The sequence below is a fragment of the Typopeltis vanoorti genome, chromosome 3 (assembly GCF_054136105.1).
Source record: "Typopeltis vanoorti isolate ZY-2024b chromosome 3, IOZ_Tvanoo_1.0, whole genome shotgun sequence".
Taxonomy (NCBI): Eukaryota; Metazoa; Arthropoda; class Arachnida; order Uropygi; family Thelyphonidae; genus Typopeltis; species Typopeltis vanoorti.
Window position 1 is genome coordinate 141,873,732 of NC_143551.1, and position 20,530 is coordinate 141,894,261.

The 20,530-nt window shown below is 34.0% G+C and overlaps 1 protein-coding gene across 6 annotated transcripts in view; it reads right to left on the minus strand.

Annotated features, from left to right (window-relative positions):
- Positions 1 to 20,530, minus strand: part of LOC150108619 (catenin delta-2-like) — a 593,872-nt gene that overhangs the window by 281,803 nt on the left and 291,539 nt on the right. For all 6 annotated transcript variants that reach the window (XM_090390888.1, XM_090390887.1, XM_090390891.1 and 3 more), the window contains exon 5: positions 12,035 to 12,076. In XM_090390888.1, coding sequence (XP_090247014.1) covers positions 12,035 to 12,076 — 42 coding nt within the window. The remainder of the gene's footprint in view (positions 1 to 12,034; positions 12,077 to 20,530) is intronic.

Below are 20,530 nucleotides of genomic sequence, written 5' to 3' on the forward strand. Positions count from 1 at the left end.
TCTTTTTCCCCTTCAGCATGAATTGATCATTCTTGGCATCCGCAGAACTGGTTCTATGAATTGTGGGCATACAATATATTTGTACATTATATCCAGACTAGCTAACATGTCAAATTGGTTGGCTTGCATGTGACCAAGTGATTTGAATTTTTGATGAAAAGTCAGCACAGCCAATGATTTTTCAGAAGCTTGGCTAAATACTTTAAAAAGAGAAAAGGGGATACTTTGCTAATGGATGATTTATGCCATCTTTATAAGGCAGAGAAGTATGCTAATTTTTCAAATTGTTGGCAAGACAAAAAAATGAACTAGAGTGTCAAGTTTTTTTTTTTTTTTTAAATACACACCAGCCAAGTATGTTATTGATGAGTTTTCTATGAATTAACAGAGTTGAAACATTATCTCTAAGTGGAGGGTTAATGATTAATAATGCATTTCCTATATTTGCCATAGTAGCTATGTTTATATTATGCCACAATTTTTGTTCATGAGAGAACACCTCATTGACATTACTCACAATCAAAAAAGGTAAACACGAGGTCAGATATCTCTGAAGAAAACTATGAAATTGTCTATGCTTTGCTAACTTATTTCCATGTTTCAACTTTAATGGCTCAATCTTCTTCTCTTCAAGGATTAGGCATTTGCCTGTTCTGGCTTCACTGATCATTCCATCTTGCTGCTGGTCCCCCCCTCTCTTTCCCTTTGGTCTATATCTATTCACATCTTTTGGTAGACGATTTCTTTCCATCCTAAATAGATGTTCTTTCCATTTCTCTCCATATCCCTTGATCTTTTCATTTGTTATAAATATCTAGTTCTTTTCTGGTGTCCTCATTTCTTATATAGTCCAATTGTGCGCATTCATGTTTCTGAACCATATAACAGAATGGGAGAGGCCATTACTTGGTAAAATTTTAGTTGAATTTGTCTTTTTTTTTTTTTTCATTGAGTATCCTTTTAACTGTTCCATAGATTTTCTAAAATTTTTCTTTTTTCATCTATATATCTTTAAGGTATGTTATTATATAGCCTAAATAATTAAACTGTCATCTGTTCTATTATTTAATTTTATATAATCATTTTTGATCTAACATGTCGACCTTTAAATGCCATGACTTTTGTTTTCTTCTGTGAGATTTTTAAAATTGTATTGTTGGCTTATTTTGTTTAATTTGTAAACTGATTTTTGAAGGTCATCTTCATTGTCTCATAATATAATCTGATCATCTGCATGCATGCACTATATTGAGAACAGTTCTTCTGGTCAACTGGATACGTTTTATTGTTGTTTTCCTTATTTTGATAATCTGATCTATATATATAGATATATATATATTGAATAGAGTTGGAGATAAGCTACATCCCTGTCTGACACCTTTTTGTATCTTTACATAAACTTTGTATAGTTTGTACCAAATGTAATGGATAGCCTTGTTTTTTCATTATATTCCATAGTTTTTCTCTGTGTATTTTATCAAATCTTTCTTGTAATCTATAAAGGTCATATGAGTCTCTAAATTAAATTCTCATCTTTTTTCAATAATTTGTTTCAACACAAACATTGTCTATACATGCTCTTCCATGGCTGATGCCATTTTGTTCTTTTGAGTAAATTGTTTGCAATAGCAAGTCTTTCATTCAGAATTTTACTGTAAATTTTGTAAACTATTTAATAAATTTATTCCTTTGGAAATATTCTCTGCAATATTTCCAAAGATCTGTATTTATGCCATCTAATTGGGTTGATTTTCTATTTGTTGATACCTTTATTGCTTCTTTTAGTTCTTTCAATTTTATTGGTTCTATATCAATACTAATTTCATCTTTATTATTTTCTTTATTAAATTTGGATCATACCATAAATTATGTTCTATTGTTTCTCTTGTATTATGTTGATTTGTGCTGTATCTCTTTTTTGATTGTTTAATTTCCTTAATATTTTGTTGGCTACTGTCATGTTTTCCACAAATGTCTTCTTCTATTTTATTAATAAATCTATCCCAAGAATCTTGGTGAACTTTCTGTACTATAGTTTCAGCTATATTTCTTTTGTTTGTGTATATTTCTTCTGTTTCCTTTGTATGATTTTTGAAAGAGCAATTTGTATGCCATTTGTTTTTCTTTTGCTTTTTCTACATCTGTGTTCCAGATTTTTAATGTGTTCTTTTTAATATTTTATTTTTCTTTCCAAGTACTTCAGAGGCAGTTTCATGGATGATCTTTATTAAAATTTTCCATTCTTCTCCTATATCTTCACCAATTTGAGCTTTTTCTAGGTAATCTCTTATTCATGATTGATATAGCATTCTGATGCTTTCTTCTTTTAATAAATATACAATATCTATTAATAACTGCCCTGACACCCCTGCTATTTGAAGTTATGGAACATGACAGGTTTGCTAATAATAACAACTGGCATACAGATAGCAGGAAGCAGTATTTCTTTGTAGCAGTTGAATACAGGCGGCAACATGATGTGAACTCAGTGACTACGAGAGAGAGAGAGCAGTGTCATTGTGGGCTGTCACATTGGTGGCATGTCCATATGTGCCATTGCTGCTCAACTGGAGCATCCAAAATCAATGGTTGCCAATGTGATCAAGAAATGGAGATGTTCTAGCATCACTAATGAAGGAAAACACACAAGGTGGCTGCTGAAAATGACTGACATAGACAGGAGGGTGTTAAAATGGGTGGAATGCAAAAACTGGTTACAATCAGTACAGACCATTCATAATTAGTGCCAGTAACATAACACCATAGTAAGCACTAATACTGTATGAAAAGAACTCCATTTAGTGGGTTGCCACAGAAGAACAGTGGTGCACAAGCCGAACATCACAACAACTAACAAGGGAGCTCATCTGGCCTGTTGCAAAGAGTGTGCGGAAACTGATCAGTGGGAAGCTGTATTCGGGAGCAATGAATCAAGATTCACCTGTTTCCAGTCTGATGACAGGGTGTGGAGGCAGCCTGGTGAACGCTTGTTACCACAGTTACCTCTGTTCCGTAGAAACTCCACAGTGTAGGCAGTACCTTGATATTCTGGATAATCAGGTGCTGCCTACACTGTGGAGTTTTTATGGAACAGACCTGTGTTACTATTAAGACGATACCACAAAGCTGCAGCTGTTATGGAATGATATGAAGAGATGTGTGTTAAATGACTACCCTGGTCTGTGCAGAGCCTTGACCTCAACCCCATCGAATACCTGTAGGATGAATTGGAGTGGTGATTGAGGTCTAGAGCAGTATGTCCTCAATCTGTAGCTGAACTCAGTGCTGCTTTGATGGAGGAATGAAAACAAATTCCACCTGATGTCTGTCGCACATCGGTGGAAAGTATCCCTCAAAGGGTGCAGGAGATGATCAAAGCCAAAGGTGGACATACCCGATATTAGGGTTTGCCTGCTGGTATCAATTGTAAACTTCTAAAGTGTCCGGACAATTATTGGTAGATAGTGTACTTTGTATACTTGTTCTATTTCTTGTTTTTTCGTATTTACTTTCTTTCTCCATTTTGCTAGTATTTCTATATTAATGGCATAATCTACTCTCATACATCACCCATCGCTGGACAAATGCCATGGAGAAATTCGGCAAATCCCAAGTAATTGCATTTGATATCTCTAAAGCCTTTGACTGGGTCTGGCACAAAGGCTTACTAAGCAAACTCCCATCATTTGGACTGTCTCAGAACTTCTGCAGATGGATTGCCAGCTTCCTGTCTGGATGAACACTATGTGTGATGGTAGACTGCTCCCTATCCTCTCACCATCCAACTAATGCTGGTGTCCCACAAGGTTCCGTTCTCTCACAGACCCTCTTCCTTCTATATATGAAGGACCTACTTCAGTTGACCTCTAACCCAATATACAGTTTTGCAGATTACACTCCTCCCTCTCATTTAACAAACCCTACTCTACACAATCCACAGAACATCAACCACCACTGCCCTTAATTCTGATCTCCAAACCATCCTCCAATGGGGCTCAGATAACCTCATCAACTTCAACACTATAAACGTGTGGACAGACTTATGTGTTCGTCGAACATGTTGTTTATTATTTTAACGGTATAATAGAACACAGAAACTAAGTAAATAATTACTTTATTAACTTGATGCTGATATTTCGCTGGTGTTATAACCAGCATCTTCAGAGCACAAAAACACTGTTTTTCACAATACGCAAGACTAAAACAACATGGTGTACTTAAACAAAATTGTAGCAGCAACACAAAGACTAGAGTCCTGATTTTGGCAACTAAACAGGTTAGCCTTCTTAAAGAGGTGCCGAGACACCAAATGATGCTACCTGGAGTATACAAAGCACTATGTTCATTTAATTCCTCTTACACGGACAAACAGGAAGATCTATAAATAAATGTATCACAAATCTGGCCTTGCACAACATGGAATCGAAAATGCTAAGCTACTACATAGATCTGCATATAAATATGAATGTATATGAAGAAAGAACTGAAGCCTTCATAGACCTAATTTTAATTGGAAAAACTGTCTCACTATTCCAAAAGTTTGAGAAATTGTTATCCTCAATTGTATTAAATAATTTATCTGTCATATTTTAATTTAATTAATTTAAATTTCAGCCCAGTAGTTTTAATCCATGAACACAACCGTTTTTTTTTTTTAATTCAATTCCTATCGTTGTTCAATAATTGTACTGATAATGTCTTATGATACATAGAAAATATTTACACAATAAAAAAGTTATTTACCTTGGCATATGTGTTATTCTATAGTTATATTTCTTTATTATTTTTACAAGGTCTTCTGCATCATTGCCATAATCTGATGTGATGTCATCACAACTTGCACAATGTGACCTCTGAACTTCAGATCCACCATCACTTCAAGGTCTCTTATCTCCTCAACTCTCCAAAACTCCTGCCAAGTGTATACTTTGCATCCTGTTGTTGTCTACCAAATTTCAGACACTTACACTTTGCAACATTGAACTGACAGTTCCATACTGTTGGCCACTCACACAATCTATTCAAGTCCTCCTGCAAAGCCACATCTGCTGCTTGATTCTTCACTCTCCCTAGTTTTGCATCATCTGCAAACAGTTGTATATCACCAGTTAAATCTCTCTCGATATCATTAATATACAAATTAAATAACGATCCCAAAATAGATCCCTGTGCCACACTAGTGACTTTCCTTTTTCTAGACAGTGCCCCCCCCCCCATATACAACTTGCTGATACCTATCCAGCTTAGTAGTTTATCATTCAAACTCATCTGCTTCAATTCAGTTACCAACTGGTGCTGTGGCAATCTATCAAACCTTTACAAAATCTAAGTATACTACTGTATATGCATCTCCCTTGTCCAATACATTTGTCACATTTATAATACATAAGTTATAATAACAAACATGATCTTCCTTTAACAAACCTATGCTGACAAGTAAAAAGAATACCACTGCTGTCAATCCACTTTTGTATCCCATCTCCCACTGACCTCTCTAATATCTTAACTCCAGATATACAAATCTGGCTTATAACACAGGCCTGCAAAATTCAAGTCATGAAAAGTTGTCTGGAAACTATTAACTGTTTCTGATTTAATTTTGACTGCTGATTTCAAATCTCTCTTCCATTTTTCTCTATCACATAAGGATTTTTCACAAAATGGATCTCAATATTACAGTAAAATAGTTTTTATTAAGTAAAATTATATTATATTAAGTAAAATAACAGTATTTAAAATTTTCCATAAAAATTTTTGGAATAAAATTATTGTAAATTTTTTTTTTTTTTAATTAAAGCAATTAAAGATTAATCTTTAGTACATACTTTATATTTCATTGTGGCATCTTTTTCTTTTTCCTTCAAAGCTGCTTTTTGAAGTTTTTCTGTGAAATTCTTTTCCCGGGTTGTTTCTGTGCAACATCCAGCAATAGTCAGCCATTATGTTGACATTCCACCTGCTCTGATACCTTCTTTCCATCTCCTTGATATTGTGGTGGAATTGCTCTCCTTGCTCTTTGCTGACAGTTCCTAGATTCTGAGGAAAGTAGTCTAAATGAGAGTTGAGAAAGTGCACTTCATGGAGCATCCCAAATCCTTAAATTTCTATAGCATGTCTTCCACAATCATTTTATAGTTGGGGTCCTTGTGATTTCTTAAAAATTTGGTCATCACCTCTTTCAAAGCTTTCCATGCTTCTTTTTCAATGGTCGCCATTTTTTCTTCAAACAGTTTATCCTTCATAAGTTTCCTGATGTCTGGACTGATAGAAATACCTTCTTTCAATTTTGCTGTAGATAATCCCAGAAATTTTGCAAGATGTATTTAAAACACTCTCCTTCTTTCGACAAAGCCTTGACAAACTGCTTCATCAATCCCAGCTTTATGTGAAGCTGGGGTAAAAGGATTTTTTCCTGAAAAACCAAAGTTTCGTGTAACACATTTTTACTTCCAGGTTCTAATGCGACTCTTTATGACCATTCCTTCTTGATCCAATGTTGCTCTTGAACCACTCGAAACACCAGTTAAAAAACAGCTAAATGAATGACATTAACACTATTACATGACGCTACGTAAAAACATTAAAAAAACTGCAAACACATTAAATTAAATCTCCACACTAACCTGGCTCTTAGAAAATATGCCACCTTTCAGAAATGTGATTACCTTAGTAGTCAACCACTAAAGTTCAACTAAAGAATTGCACAAAAAAAAGTGGCTGTGACAACAGGAAAGTCATCCATGTCCCCAAATGTCCCCTAATGTTTGCAAATTTACACTTCAACTTCTTGCCTTCATCAACATCCTAGAATCCTGGCTCTTAGAAAATATGCCACCTTTCAGAAATGTGATTACCTTAGTAGTCAACCACTAAAGTTCAACTAAAGAATTGCACAAAAAAAAGTGGCTGTGACAACAGGAAAGTCATCCATTATTACAGCAAATCAGATTCAAAGTAGCCACCTGCACTTTTATCTGCATTTCTCCCTCCCTCTCCTATCTTAAGAATGAGAAGTTCCCTGGAAATTTCTTTATTTATCATAAATAGGCACTTCAAAAAAGCACTTATACGACTAATTAGCTGTAAATAAAGGAGAATGAAAATAAATACCGATGCGCTGAATTTAAATCCAAATACTACTAATAAAAATGATAAAAATTAGAAATTGGGTAAAATTGGTGGGTTATGGAATTTTTTTTACTATTTTTTCTGAACTTGGCACCTAAAAATCTAAAAGAAAATCAATTATTACTTCTCAGACAACTTTTCCATCGCAGGCCTGTGCAATTTGTTACTTTAGCCTTATCATCACCTTTGTAAAGTGAAAAGATATTGAAAAGAAAATATGTATGAAAGTTTTAAACACAAAGCAGATTTTAGAGGTATACTGTGGGCACAAACACAAATATAAGGTATCCCACCCCCCAAAAAAAATGATCGAAGGTCCTAGAAGTAAATACTACAATAATATGAATATTTAAGTTTTTGATAAATCTTCACTTCAAAATTAAACATTTCCCTCCCCAAGAGTATCTACAATTGTGCATCTATAATTTTATAATTTGATTATAATTTGGATATTCAAGGTTATTGAAGATGTGAATTGAATCCAGGAATCCTCTTGGCTCTGATGACATATCATGCTCAAATATGTTTGAAAGCATCTGATTTATTGTTGCAGAAGATAACACAAGCTTTATTCTGAGTTTTCTTGGACATTCAGGCATTCCACATGGAAAGGTGGAAACCAATCAAGTTTTAGGTATTGCAGTTGTAGCAGCTTTTACAATACTTTCTGTAATGCAATTAACTGCATCATTCATAAGAGATATGTTGACTGTTGCAGGATCAAATTCTACTAAGGAGGAAAAGATGAATCAGTGAACTTGGTCTATTTTCCATTGTGATATCCTTGATGGAGTATATAAGACTGCCTGTGTAAAAGAATGAAAATGGAAAATGATTCTTCCTACATAACTTATTAGTTTCACACTCCAAACAATAGGAAGGAGGAAGGTGAAAAAGCATACTGTTTAGTCAATGGCAGTAAATGTTTGTGTAGGAATATGGGAAAAGGTGTTGCTTCCTGCACTCAAGAGAAACAGATTTTTGTTTAGCATACAATCTATATACATAAACTTCCCTCTGATATTAGTATGTACACAGGGCCGGTCCGAGAGTATCTGATGCCCCTAAGCAAAGAAAATTTAGGTGCCCCTATACATTGTCTCTATATATTTTTTCCCCGAACTAGCAAAATCTGGTGCCCCAAAGCTCAGCGCCCCTAGGCGATTGCCTAGAGGTGCCTGATGATAAAACCGGCTCTGTATGTACACTATCCCACCAAGCAGTGTCACCATTTAAATCCCCCATTACAAGAGGTGACAACATGAAGTCATCAAGGTCATCCTAGAATATATCTGCACATGGTAGTAAGTAGATACAACATACAGTTATTACAAGTTCTATTGAGAGGCAGATGGTAAATGCCTCTGTTAAATGTTCTCTTTAAATATTCAATTTCATCTCTACCCACTTCATTACTACCATTTGCACTCCCCTGCCTTTTTTGTTTATTCTTAGTCTTTTTCTTCATTTTTCTTTATTTTTTTTCTTATTCTTTTTATTTTAAATGCTCCAGTTTATCATCACACTTCTTGCACACCTTAATACGTCCATTTTTTTCATTCATCTCCACAGTCATCCATAGTTCTTTCACATTTTTATTCACTTAAAATAACTTTTACAGTATATCTATCAGGGAAAAAATCCAACATGACTAAGCTAAAATTTCTGCTGCCAAACTTAATAAGCACCATTTTTAGGAATTCTTACCACTAAGAGTTGACTACTTCAGCTAACTGTGTTAAAAGATATTGTTGAACTAACATCAAGTTCAATCAGTCTTAAAAACTATTTAAAATAAAAACATGATGCATTATGCAACCCAGTTTGCTGAGCAGAAACAGTTGTAACCTGTAATGTACAGCAAATATCTTATTTGCCAAATAATAGCGTACACATAAGTAACAGTGACAATACTGTAAAAGATAGTTAAGAATACTATAAGAGTAAGAGACAACTAAATGCACTTACATATATCCCATGCTTAAATGTGCAAAGTGATTATATCAATTTTTCTTGAGCATGTAGAAGATTTCTATAAATTTTCAGTGTTTACATAGTCCAGGAAGGAATTTTTACAGGGATCTATTACAAAATTAAAGTGTTCTACAACTTGATATGATGTGCAAATAACTTTAAGTCACTGTATTTGATACTGTGAGGGAGGGTGGGGAAAAGAAAGGAAAATGTTTTCCCTATATATTAGCACAGCAGCATAATTAGAATAACATAAGTGCTTTTTAAATAAAGACAAATAAGCTAGTTTCACGTGAAGACAATAACACACCTCCTTCTAGAAACTCTAGTTCTCCTATTTTCCTTCCTTACAAAATATTTCTTACGGGAATTCCACCTGTGGAAAGTAAACTTGTAACAAATTAATCCATAAACCTTGCTTACTATATCAAGTTTGGGTCAGGTTTCTAAACCTAACATGAAATCTTTCAAAGCCATTTCAGTCCTCCAACTAGCAGGGCGGTGTCACTCTGAGCAATGATTGCTATCTATTATTTAAAAAACATTCTGAAACATTTATATTCACAGTGAGATAATTTAACCCACAACCTATCAGTTGGAGAGAAGCTACACTATCCACTCAGTCAGTCAGGCTGACAAGAATGAATGTAGCTTACAAATGCATGCAAGTATCAGATATAGACAGGGTGGTTAATCCTTTCTCAGTAAAAAAAAAAAAAGATTTACGCTTTCATATTATGACCTTTTTCTTCACTACTAGTATTAATAAATTAAAGACTTAATTCTGTATGTTAGTCAAGAAAATCCATAAAGAAGGCACACCATTATGTCCAATAGTAGATGGTAGTCATTCCCCTACTTACAGACTATCAAAATGTTTAGCCAAAATGTTACAAGAACACATTCACAACACGGATTCTTATATCAAGAACTCCCAACATTTCTTGGAGAAATTAAAAAACATCAGTTTCTCTGAAGATAATATTATGGCTAGCCTGGATGTCACATCTCTGTTCACAAATATCCCAGTTTCAGAAGTCATCAACATCTTAGAAAACTTGTTCCCACCTAACATCACCAAGTTGTTCAAGCATTGTTTAACTTCAATTATTTTACATGGCAAAAAAGCTACTACAAACAACTCACTGGATTAGCCATGGGTAGCCCTCTCTCTCTTCCTTGTGCCGACCTATTCTTAGAAAATCTATAAACTCAAATTTTATCCCAAATTACCCCAAAACTAACCACATGGTTTAGGTATGTTAACGACATCTTCATCATTTGGAATCACAAAAAAGAGGAACTATTAGATTATCTAAACAAAATTAATTGCTTCCACAACACTTATCAAGTTCACTTTGGAACTAGAAAAAGATAATAAACTTCCATTCCTAGACTTCCTTATTAACTGACAATAGCATCAACCTGTCAGTATATAGAAACCTATTAACACTGGACACTACCCCCATTTCGACTCATCTCACCACATATCCCAGAAACGCAGCATTATCCATATGCTCAAAAAAAGAGCTATACAGTGTACCACAGACCCTGGTGACTTACAAGAAGAATTAATGAAAATATCCAGAGATCTATCCCTAAATGACTACCCTACAAGAATCATCAACAAGATCTCCTCAGTGACATACAGCAAAGACAACGAGATGAAACCCAATACATCAGCTCTATAACAATTCCATTTGTTAGTGCTATATCCAGAAAATTAGCTCTTCTAAAACCATATAATATCAGAGTAACTTTCAAACCTATTGAGACCATTCAAAAGTTTATAAGATCACCGAAAGATAGCCATCCTTTCTACAAATACTCTGGAGTTTATAGCATACCTTGTTCATGCGGTATTAATTACATCGGACAGACATCTAGAAGTTTTGATACAAGAAAGAAAGAACATATAGGCTATGTAAGGAATAACAGACAGGATATATTAGGCCTTTCTTCCCACATTGTCTCTACCAACCATAATAGTGAATGGGATACGAGTCATATACCCTACATAGAAGAGAACTACCTTCCAGAACATTTAAAGAAGCTGCTACAGTCGTCCGTTCAACAGGTAACTTAAATAAGAATCAAGGCCTAATCTTACCAGTTATATGGAAAACTCTGATTAGATCATTTAACCAAAAAGAAATGAACTTTCATGAAAATTGCATTAAATATCTCAACAAATAAAACGTTGTGCTTGCGGCACGTGTTTTATATCATTGTATCATGCACAGTGATAACTTTATATAATTTTTAGAATTGTTGGTTAGTTTCCTAGTTTTTGTTACTTTCTATTGCTTACCAGTGTATTCCTTTGAAAATGCTGACAGATATCAGTCAGTGAAACGTTGGATATTAAATAATATTTACTTGACTAACATACAGAATTAAGTCTTTAATTTATTAATAGATTTAAGCTTTTGTGTGAATGACAGATGAAATGATTTTATATACCCCACCCCTTCCCCCATAAATCTTAGTAATAAGACAACACATACTTAGAACAACACATGTAACATAATGTTCTTCTGGTCTTACCCATTAAACGAGTTCCAAACCTAATTACCACTTCATATTCATCATTGATACTCAACTGCAGTAATTATCCAAAGACAGTGGGAGAGTAATTTACCAGCTGGATACCAAAAGGTAAAATTTCATGGTATTGTACCAAAAAATCATTTGATATACTAACCCATTTTTAGGAATTGGTTAAATTGATGGTGCATTCATTTGAAGGCCAGATAATCGAGTGATCATTGTATTAGGTTATTAATAATAATAAAATATTAGTTAAAAAATTATCATGTCAAGTTTTTCAACTAATTTTTGATTAGATTTAAAAATTAGTTTCTAATGGCTGGACAGAATAATGTAAATAAATTACAACAGCATATTAATAAATACTTTTAGTATAACTTACATATAATTATGGATATTGGAACCATTATCTGTGTAGTAGTGCCTAAAACAACAGAAAAAAATAATATATTTTTAAAAATATTCAGGACATCCTTTAAATCAGTTTTATAATATATTTCTTAAAAATCATTAATAACTCAGAACTGATTTTATTGTATATGTATACCAAATACTATCCATCCTCAGAGTTAAAGAACCAAAGTCACAATACCTGCTTGAGCAAAGACATATTCAAAGTTCTAAAGGATATCTATTACTTATGCTTTTTACAACTAATTATTTGTTTAGAACACTGCATTCACAATTTAAAATACAAGATGCTATGATACATTAACATGCATATACAATACATTACTAAGCATATACAGAATAAAAAAATACCTACAGAATTCTTTACATTATAACAAATATTAAAATTTGTCATCCTTTATCCCAAATGCAGGCAAATTTATATTCTCACGTTATTTACTCTGAGAGTATGGTTTAAAAATGCTGATACTAAGAGGATTATTTGTGTGTCCTCAGATACAACTCCTACAAAAAAGGCATTTGCCATTGTAAGTTAGGATGAGCTTGGGAATCAGCTGCAATGAAATGAACCATTCACTGAAAATTTCTCCCAATAGTCACACTTGTATACGCATGGTATAGCAGGTGTTCATATCTTGTTGAAATCGGATATTCTATTATTTTCTAGTAAAATGATGAACTGCACAAGGATGTCCGAACAGGTAGACTGCCAACATTTTGATAAAGATATCTGCAAAATGGACTCTGAAAGTAAGTTTATACTGGAAGATCCCAGTGAGTCAGATTTTTATTGCAAAAGTTGTGGGCTATTCTTTAATAGACTCCATGTCCTCTCCCAGTAACATAGCTGCTACCTTATAAGCATTGTAAAAATAACAATAATAAATAAATCTATATTTTTTAAATGATTTACATGGAAAGAAGTATAATAAATCAAGTACTACTACTACTTTGTCTTGTTCTCTGTAATGGCTAAATGATTGGCTGTTCCAGCACCTGTATCACATGCACATGCGTGCAGACACGCAGCCAGTCCGACAGAATTTCTCAGGTAATGAGCATCTTTTTCATTTAAAATTTCACTAGTTGAAATATTAGTAAGTTCTTGAAATGTTTCTACAACTATTTTGTTGAGTGCTACATGTTTGTCAGTTGGAATTCACATTCTGGTGATTATTATTATTATTTGTAACACCTCCAAGGAGTCCAAAGACTCATCGCAGGAGGACACCTACTGTACATCTCCATCACTCCACCGAACCTCTACTACCAATCATCTACATCAACGCAATCTGATGTATATCACCACAGCGAGTATTTTTTTGTCTGTAAATTTTAGGACACAAGTCTAAATTACTTTGTTATTTTTGTTTATAGCAATGTGTGTGTGTGTGTGTGTGCTGCACTTCATTACAATTGTTTAATGATTTCAAGCAGATCAGACATGTACAAGAGAAATCTATTTGCATTTTCCACTACTGCTGGATAGAAAACCAAAAAAATATTAGCGAGTTCAATAAGTAATTCCCCCTCCCCACACACACACTTGTTGGTGTTTATACCAACAACTGTTATGAATAATCACCACCTAAGCCTATCTATATATGTAGGCAACGAACTGTTTCATTCAGTACACTTGTTTGGAAAGCTTTTTGCTGCAAGATGAGTTATACAAAAGGCAGGCTATAAAGTAATGCCTCTTTCCAAATAAAGCCAGATACACTCAAGATAAGTAAATTAAATTTAAAGTACAGGCATCAGAGAATACTAATTATAATCATTATAATTCAGACTCATCATGGAAAGTCTCACTTAGTGGGAAATGCATCTGTCATACTGAACCTTAAACTTAGTCATACACCTGGAATTTGCAATGCAATGCACTCATACACCATTCTCCGTGAGAAAAGATTAATCCGACACCCCCTCTGCATCATACATTCACATAAATTCCAAGGATAGCTTTTCATTCTTCCCCTCCCACCTTTCTGTAAAATCCCCTCAGTAGCTTAAACATCTATGTACAAATATGGATAACCACTAACATCTAAGCCTAATAGTGCTTCATGGTATAAACACCAAGAGAAAAAAAAACACTAATTAGTAACTTAAATATAAAGATAAAGAGCCAACAGGCTGCATTTCAGCAATATATAAACATTAATTAAATTAAGGGGATTAGATCCCACATCGTTTCAAAACTGAATAAGAAACTCAAAGATTGGAATCAGAGAGTTTCATGCCAAATGTAGAATAAAAAACTATAAAAGTATCGGCGAATACTAGCGTGAGCTAAATGCAAGTAGTCCTAGAACATAGTACAAACACAGGCAACTCGTTGCAAAGGTAGGGAAAGTTCTGATTGCTATTTTCCATAATGTAAAAACACATTTCCTAGGAAATGTATGCTGTCATTACATTATGGTGGGAGGTCACTACCCAGACTGGTTTCAGCCTTTATTGAGGCTTCATCAGTGAGTAGCTAGACCAATTAATACCAAAGGGTATAGCGAAAAGAACTTATATACTCTGCTATACGAGTTGTCCAAAAGGTGCATCCATTAAGTTACTTAAATATAAAGAACCAACAGGCTTCATTTCGGCAATATATAAACATTAATTAAAATAAGGGGGGATTAGATCCCAGATCGTTTTAAAACCAAATAAGAAACTCAAAGATTGGAATCAGAAAGTTTCATGCCGAATATAGTATAAAAAACTATAAAAGTATCGGCGAATACTAGCGTGAGCTAAATGCAAGTAGTCCTAGAACGTAGTACAAACAAACAGTTAGCTCACGCTAGTATTCACCGATACTTTTATAGTTTTTTTTATACTATATTCGGCATGAAACTCTCTGCTTCCAATCTTTGAGTTTCTTATTTGGTTTTTAAACAATGTGGGATCTAATCCCCTTAATTTAATTAACTAATTAGTAAGTTCCATAAATTAATCATACATTTTTCTTGGTGCTGTCTATACCATGAAGCACTATCATAAACAGTCTGTCATCACTTTTTTTCTATGTCCCCTAATGTTTGCAAATTTACACTTCAACTTCTTGCCTTCATCAACATCCTAGAATCCTGGCTCTGTCAGGTATCTCTGGATCCTTTCCAGTATTTCCATGTAGAAATGAAAATTAATTGAATAAATTTGAGGACAATAGGCTGCATTTGGTCTAATGGCCTTACACACTGTGCAACCACCTCTTTACATCTACTTGTCAACGTGCTCTTTACCACAGCTAGTGCGATGTGCTGTCATCACAACACTTGAACTATCACCCACCAAAATCCTGAATCTATTTAATGCTTGGATTTCAGTTCCATTAGTACAAGAAATATACAATGAATATCCCTTCTGTATTCCAACATGCAACATCTCGCACTTATTAATATTAGAACAACTCATTTGTCCAATTTAAAAGTATTAATCTTCCCAAAGGATGTGACATTGGAATGACTCTTTACAGCTATTCCCAACCTTGCATCATCAAGCAATTGAACATCCTCTGGCAGTCCATATGAAATAGTAACGATTAAAGATCTACAAACAAAACTGAAACACAACTGCTCCAAACAACTTAGAAAGCTAATGTTCTCTATCTGACCAATTATCCATTCCTTTCTTCCCCAGTCTGCATAGCTACCAACTTGCTACACAATCAATCACATGCCTTGATAGGTCTAAGAATATCACTGTATATGAGTGTTTCCCTTATCCAACACATTTCTCACTATCACAAAATGCAAGTAGATTGCTAAAAGCAACCAAATGTTCACAACTACTTCTGATGAATGGAAACTTCTGTTCTAGTACAGTAGCATTATTTTGTCTTCTTTCCTCCTCTGGAACCTTTTCTACTGTAAGACTTGATCCTAACTACCTAGGTCAAGGACATAGCTGATCTTTTACACATTTCCCACAAATACATGGCAATATCATCCATTCCTACAACCGTATTAGCATCTACTCTTCATTCATCTAATTCTTTCACTTCTAGTCCCTGTAACATTTGCCTTACTTCTAGGTTCTATTCTGTGTGATAATTAAATATTTTCTCTAGGTCTTCTGCTATTGTCATCCACTACTGCTCCTCCTGCTTATCACATAGAATTCCTTGACTTTTCTTTAGCCTGATTAGACAATCGCCTTTCATACTGCATTTTTGCTTTCTATTACCATGATTTGGGACTTTTCTGACCCACACCTGATCACTACTAACAATCTTATATACCCTTCATAACCTTTCCCAACTGCTTGCCTAACTCCATTGATGAACAATGGAGTTAAGCAAGCAGATGGGACCTAAACAATATACAAGCTTTGTTAATCTCTTTACCATACAACTCATCTGCCTGTAAACCAGGCAGACAAGCGATAATAGCTTTCTTTGCAGTAACTTTCTCCTGCTTGCCTACATCTCAAATTAGTATCTCATAATTACTTTCAATTCACAACCATATTCTGAGGATATCTAAATTTAAACAAATCATGTTGCTTCCATCATGCTGCCTAAGACGGTTATCTCTCAAACTCTACAAATTCACTCTTCTTCCATATATCCTCTCTGATTTAATCAATATTCTCAAGATAAGATATTTAACATGGGGTGAGGGTATTTTGCTCTCACCCAAAATACTCTCAAATTCATCACTAGTACTATCACTTTCTGCCTCCATTCTTAGTAGGCACAATTCCTCTTTCTATTCCTTTTGAAAGGTTCTATACTCCTCCATTTTCACTGATGTCATTCTCAGTTAATCAAATTTCATTTAATAATTATCCTAGGACATACTCAATGCTACAAACTAAGCTCTCACTTAGTTTGCAGCATTGAGTATTTGAAGCATTTGCTGCTCCTTGCATTAGTATAATAACATAGTCGTAACAAATTTTCCTTCAAAGTTGTGTGCATGGGCGCGCACACACACACACACACACACACACACACACACACACACACACACACACACACACACACCTAGTAACTGCATGCAGAAAATTTTTGCTTACAGAATTTTTAATTTACAGCATAAAATGAATTATATGCTAAATCATACTTGTCACTTATTTTATTCAGTTCTCCAGTGACCCATTCCAACTTTTTAATACACTAACTTGTTACTTTTAGCTTGCCTCATGTGGGTGAATGGACAATGCCAGCAGATTTACAGTGTCTGCTGTCTTGGTTCAAGTGACTAATGTTTAGACAGTACAGTCAAGCAACCAGTGATGGATTTTTGTAACTATGCAGATTTAAGTGAATTAATTTAGTGAATACAATTTTACAGGTTATAGCTGAAAAATTGATGAAAAATTAATGTGTACATTGTAATATTAATATGTACATTGATGTAATATTAATGTGTACATTGAATATGAGACTAGAAACTTTTGCACAAAATGTTTTCATGTACAAGTAACCCTCGGATAATGTGGTACTTATACAATGCTGTTTCGATATAACGTGCTCTACAAATTGTAGTAATCCTTGTTCAACACGATACTTATACAATGCAGTTCCGATATAACACAATCTACAAACTGTAGTAACCCTTTATCTTTTCATATATTTTTCACCGCACGACTTAAAAATCAAATTTTGTGTTTGTTAAATTTGCATCTGCCCATATCACGCATGTAGTTATAAGTATCGAATTTATATTAGGGGAAATACCTTTTAGCACATATGTATTCAATTGTTTACTGTATAAGTGTTTATGGTTGAACATTGTCTTCGTTTTAGGAAAGCGCAATAAAAATCATAAGTGTGTTAATCTCAAGCTGAGCACTTTATTTTCTGGTGAGTTACATACAATATGTAATGCTCTTTTATGTCAAAATTTTATTTTTATAGTAAAGGCCACTTAGAGGGCTTTTGCGATATGGTTGAAAAAGAAATTAGTGAATTAATTGGCGAAAGAGATTTAAATGAGGAGGAACTGGTACAATTAATAGATGACAGCAAACCAAATGGAGAGGAAAGTTCTGCTGAAGATTCTGATTGTGATGAATCCGTTAAAGAATTCAGTTTAAAGAAATTAAAAAGACTGGACTTAGCAAGAATGTTAGGAAGTTATTTTACAGATAATGATCCCTCAATGGAGCGCTCCGGAATATTCACGAGACAGTTAGATATCTGTTTAGCTCCATATTATGAACTTAATAAAAAAATTGCAGCAGAGTGATAAGCAAGGTCTTATTACCGACTTCTTCATAACTAAACCAGCCGAAGTATGCAATGAGAATTATACAAATGATGTTCAAGTGATGACGACGTCCGACCACTCAAAGAACATCTACTAAATGTTCATTTTGAAGACAGTGATGATGATTAAAATATGTACTTTATTTTATTTTGCCTAAAACATTTATGTATTATGTGCAATGAAGTTTACATACAATTTGTAATTTTTATAATTTTATACAATGTATTTGTTTCATAGTTTATATGTTTTCTAAACTTACATGAATTACCTGAATTAAATAAAATATATACTTTGTTAAGTTTGTCATTATTGTTTATATATTTAAAAAAAAAAAAATTTGGAACATAACCCTACTTTTTCTATGTGATCTGAGTCTTGCATAACATGATTTATATAACGCAGCATTTCTATGGTACCTAACGTGTTATATGAGAGTTACCTGTACATACATGGGCAGCAAAAATTAGAGGGAACATTGGTCATAACAATGACCTTTGAGGTACCCACCAATGCCATCTCTCCTCACTGTAGTTCTTGTATTATGCCTTTCTCACTACTATGTAACCAATCTTGCTTTCCTCTTACCTTTATTGACTTCCTCACTCGTATTCCATCACCACGCCCCACTATACTTTGTATCTACCTTCCACAACTACTTCATCTTTCTCACTCTGTGATCTTTAGCAATACTCACTTCATTTTGACTGTTCATCCAGCATAACTGGCCAAGTGGTTACCATACTAACTCTCCAACTAATAGGCTATGGGTTCAAATCCTGCCATGGGCATGGATGTTTGCAAATGTGTTTAGGTGGGAAATAAATTTCAATGCCCAGTGGGGGACCACCATTCTGCTTACTGGAATCTTGAAGTGGCTTGGAAAAAAAAAAAAAAAAGTTCCATATTTGGCTAGAGCAGGAATTCCAGACTATGTAAAAAATAAGTTAAAAAAATACAAAAATAATAAATAATTTAAAAAATTCCTTAACAAACCCATGCTATTGATGTATTATAGGTTTACAACCTTTCATGGGTGGGAGACAAAACAATCCAAATAAAACACAGCCCATTTACCTTAAACAATTCTAACTTCCCATTCAATCACAAATTGTACTTTGCCTCAGAGATCAGCGTTCATCTTTGTGCTCCATCTTCCATTATCATCATACATGAGTGCCACAACAATCTCTTTCCCAACTACACCATTTTCACAACTTCCTTAAAATCCCTTCCAGTATTTCATCTTCAAGCATTGTGTCCTCTAACTCTTATGTACATTAATTTCTTCCATGCAGTTACTTGTCTCACTATGCCACCTGGAAAACATGCTTTATATACTACGTTATTCACTATACTCCTAATGATCAAATCCCCATATGATGCTGCATAATCACTGACACTTTATTAACCAGTTGTTTTCAATTTTATCTTCAACTCAACTTTACTCTGCATTCACTTTCACCAACTCTCAGCCATTTTCTGTTGTCACTTCTCGTATACTACAGTTCGTTCATTGTGACAGTCGATAAATCTTTAACATTTTTGAATAACATTTCCCCATTGCTATTTTCACAGAATATCCATAAGGAAATGTAGAACACAAATCTCATGTTGGTTTGAAACTTTCTGCACTGTTGACTTAAATATGGTATGCAGAGGTGCAGGGTATTTCAGTATGTGCTGACTTAAGAATTACCCAGAACAAGCTCCTCAATCTAGGGCAAGTTTTCAAAGCTTCAAAACTTTATACTGCATTAATTAAACTTTGCCATTCACACAAAAGGCACATTCATTAATCATTGCAAATGTTATCACAAATGAGGCCATTTTCACAAAGACGATACAGAATAGCTAATATATAACTTTACGAGCAATTTCATTTAACATGATAGTGTGTAAATTTGAACAGTTGATCCTGTGAAACTATGCACTTCTCTGAGGGACACCAGATTCTCAGTGAGATGAACAGATGCATGGACTGTGAATAAATACTTCTTAAACTATATTTGATTTTTGTCCAGACAACAAGCTTCTGTTGTTCATGTTAAACAAATGTTTGGTATGGCATAAGTTTTTTTTAATTTTTTTTAATATTTCCTATTAGTTTCTTGTATGGTGTCATCTGTAAGACAGTTATCAAACTGAAAACATGTAGACACAGAACAATTTTTAAAACAGAAACTAACATTAATAGCATTAATGTTAGTTTCTGTTTTAATGTTAATTAATGTTAGTTTTATAAATAAAATTAA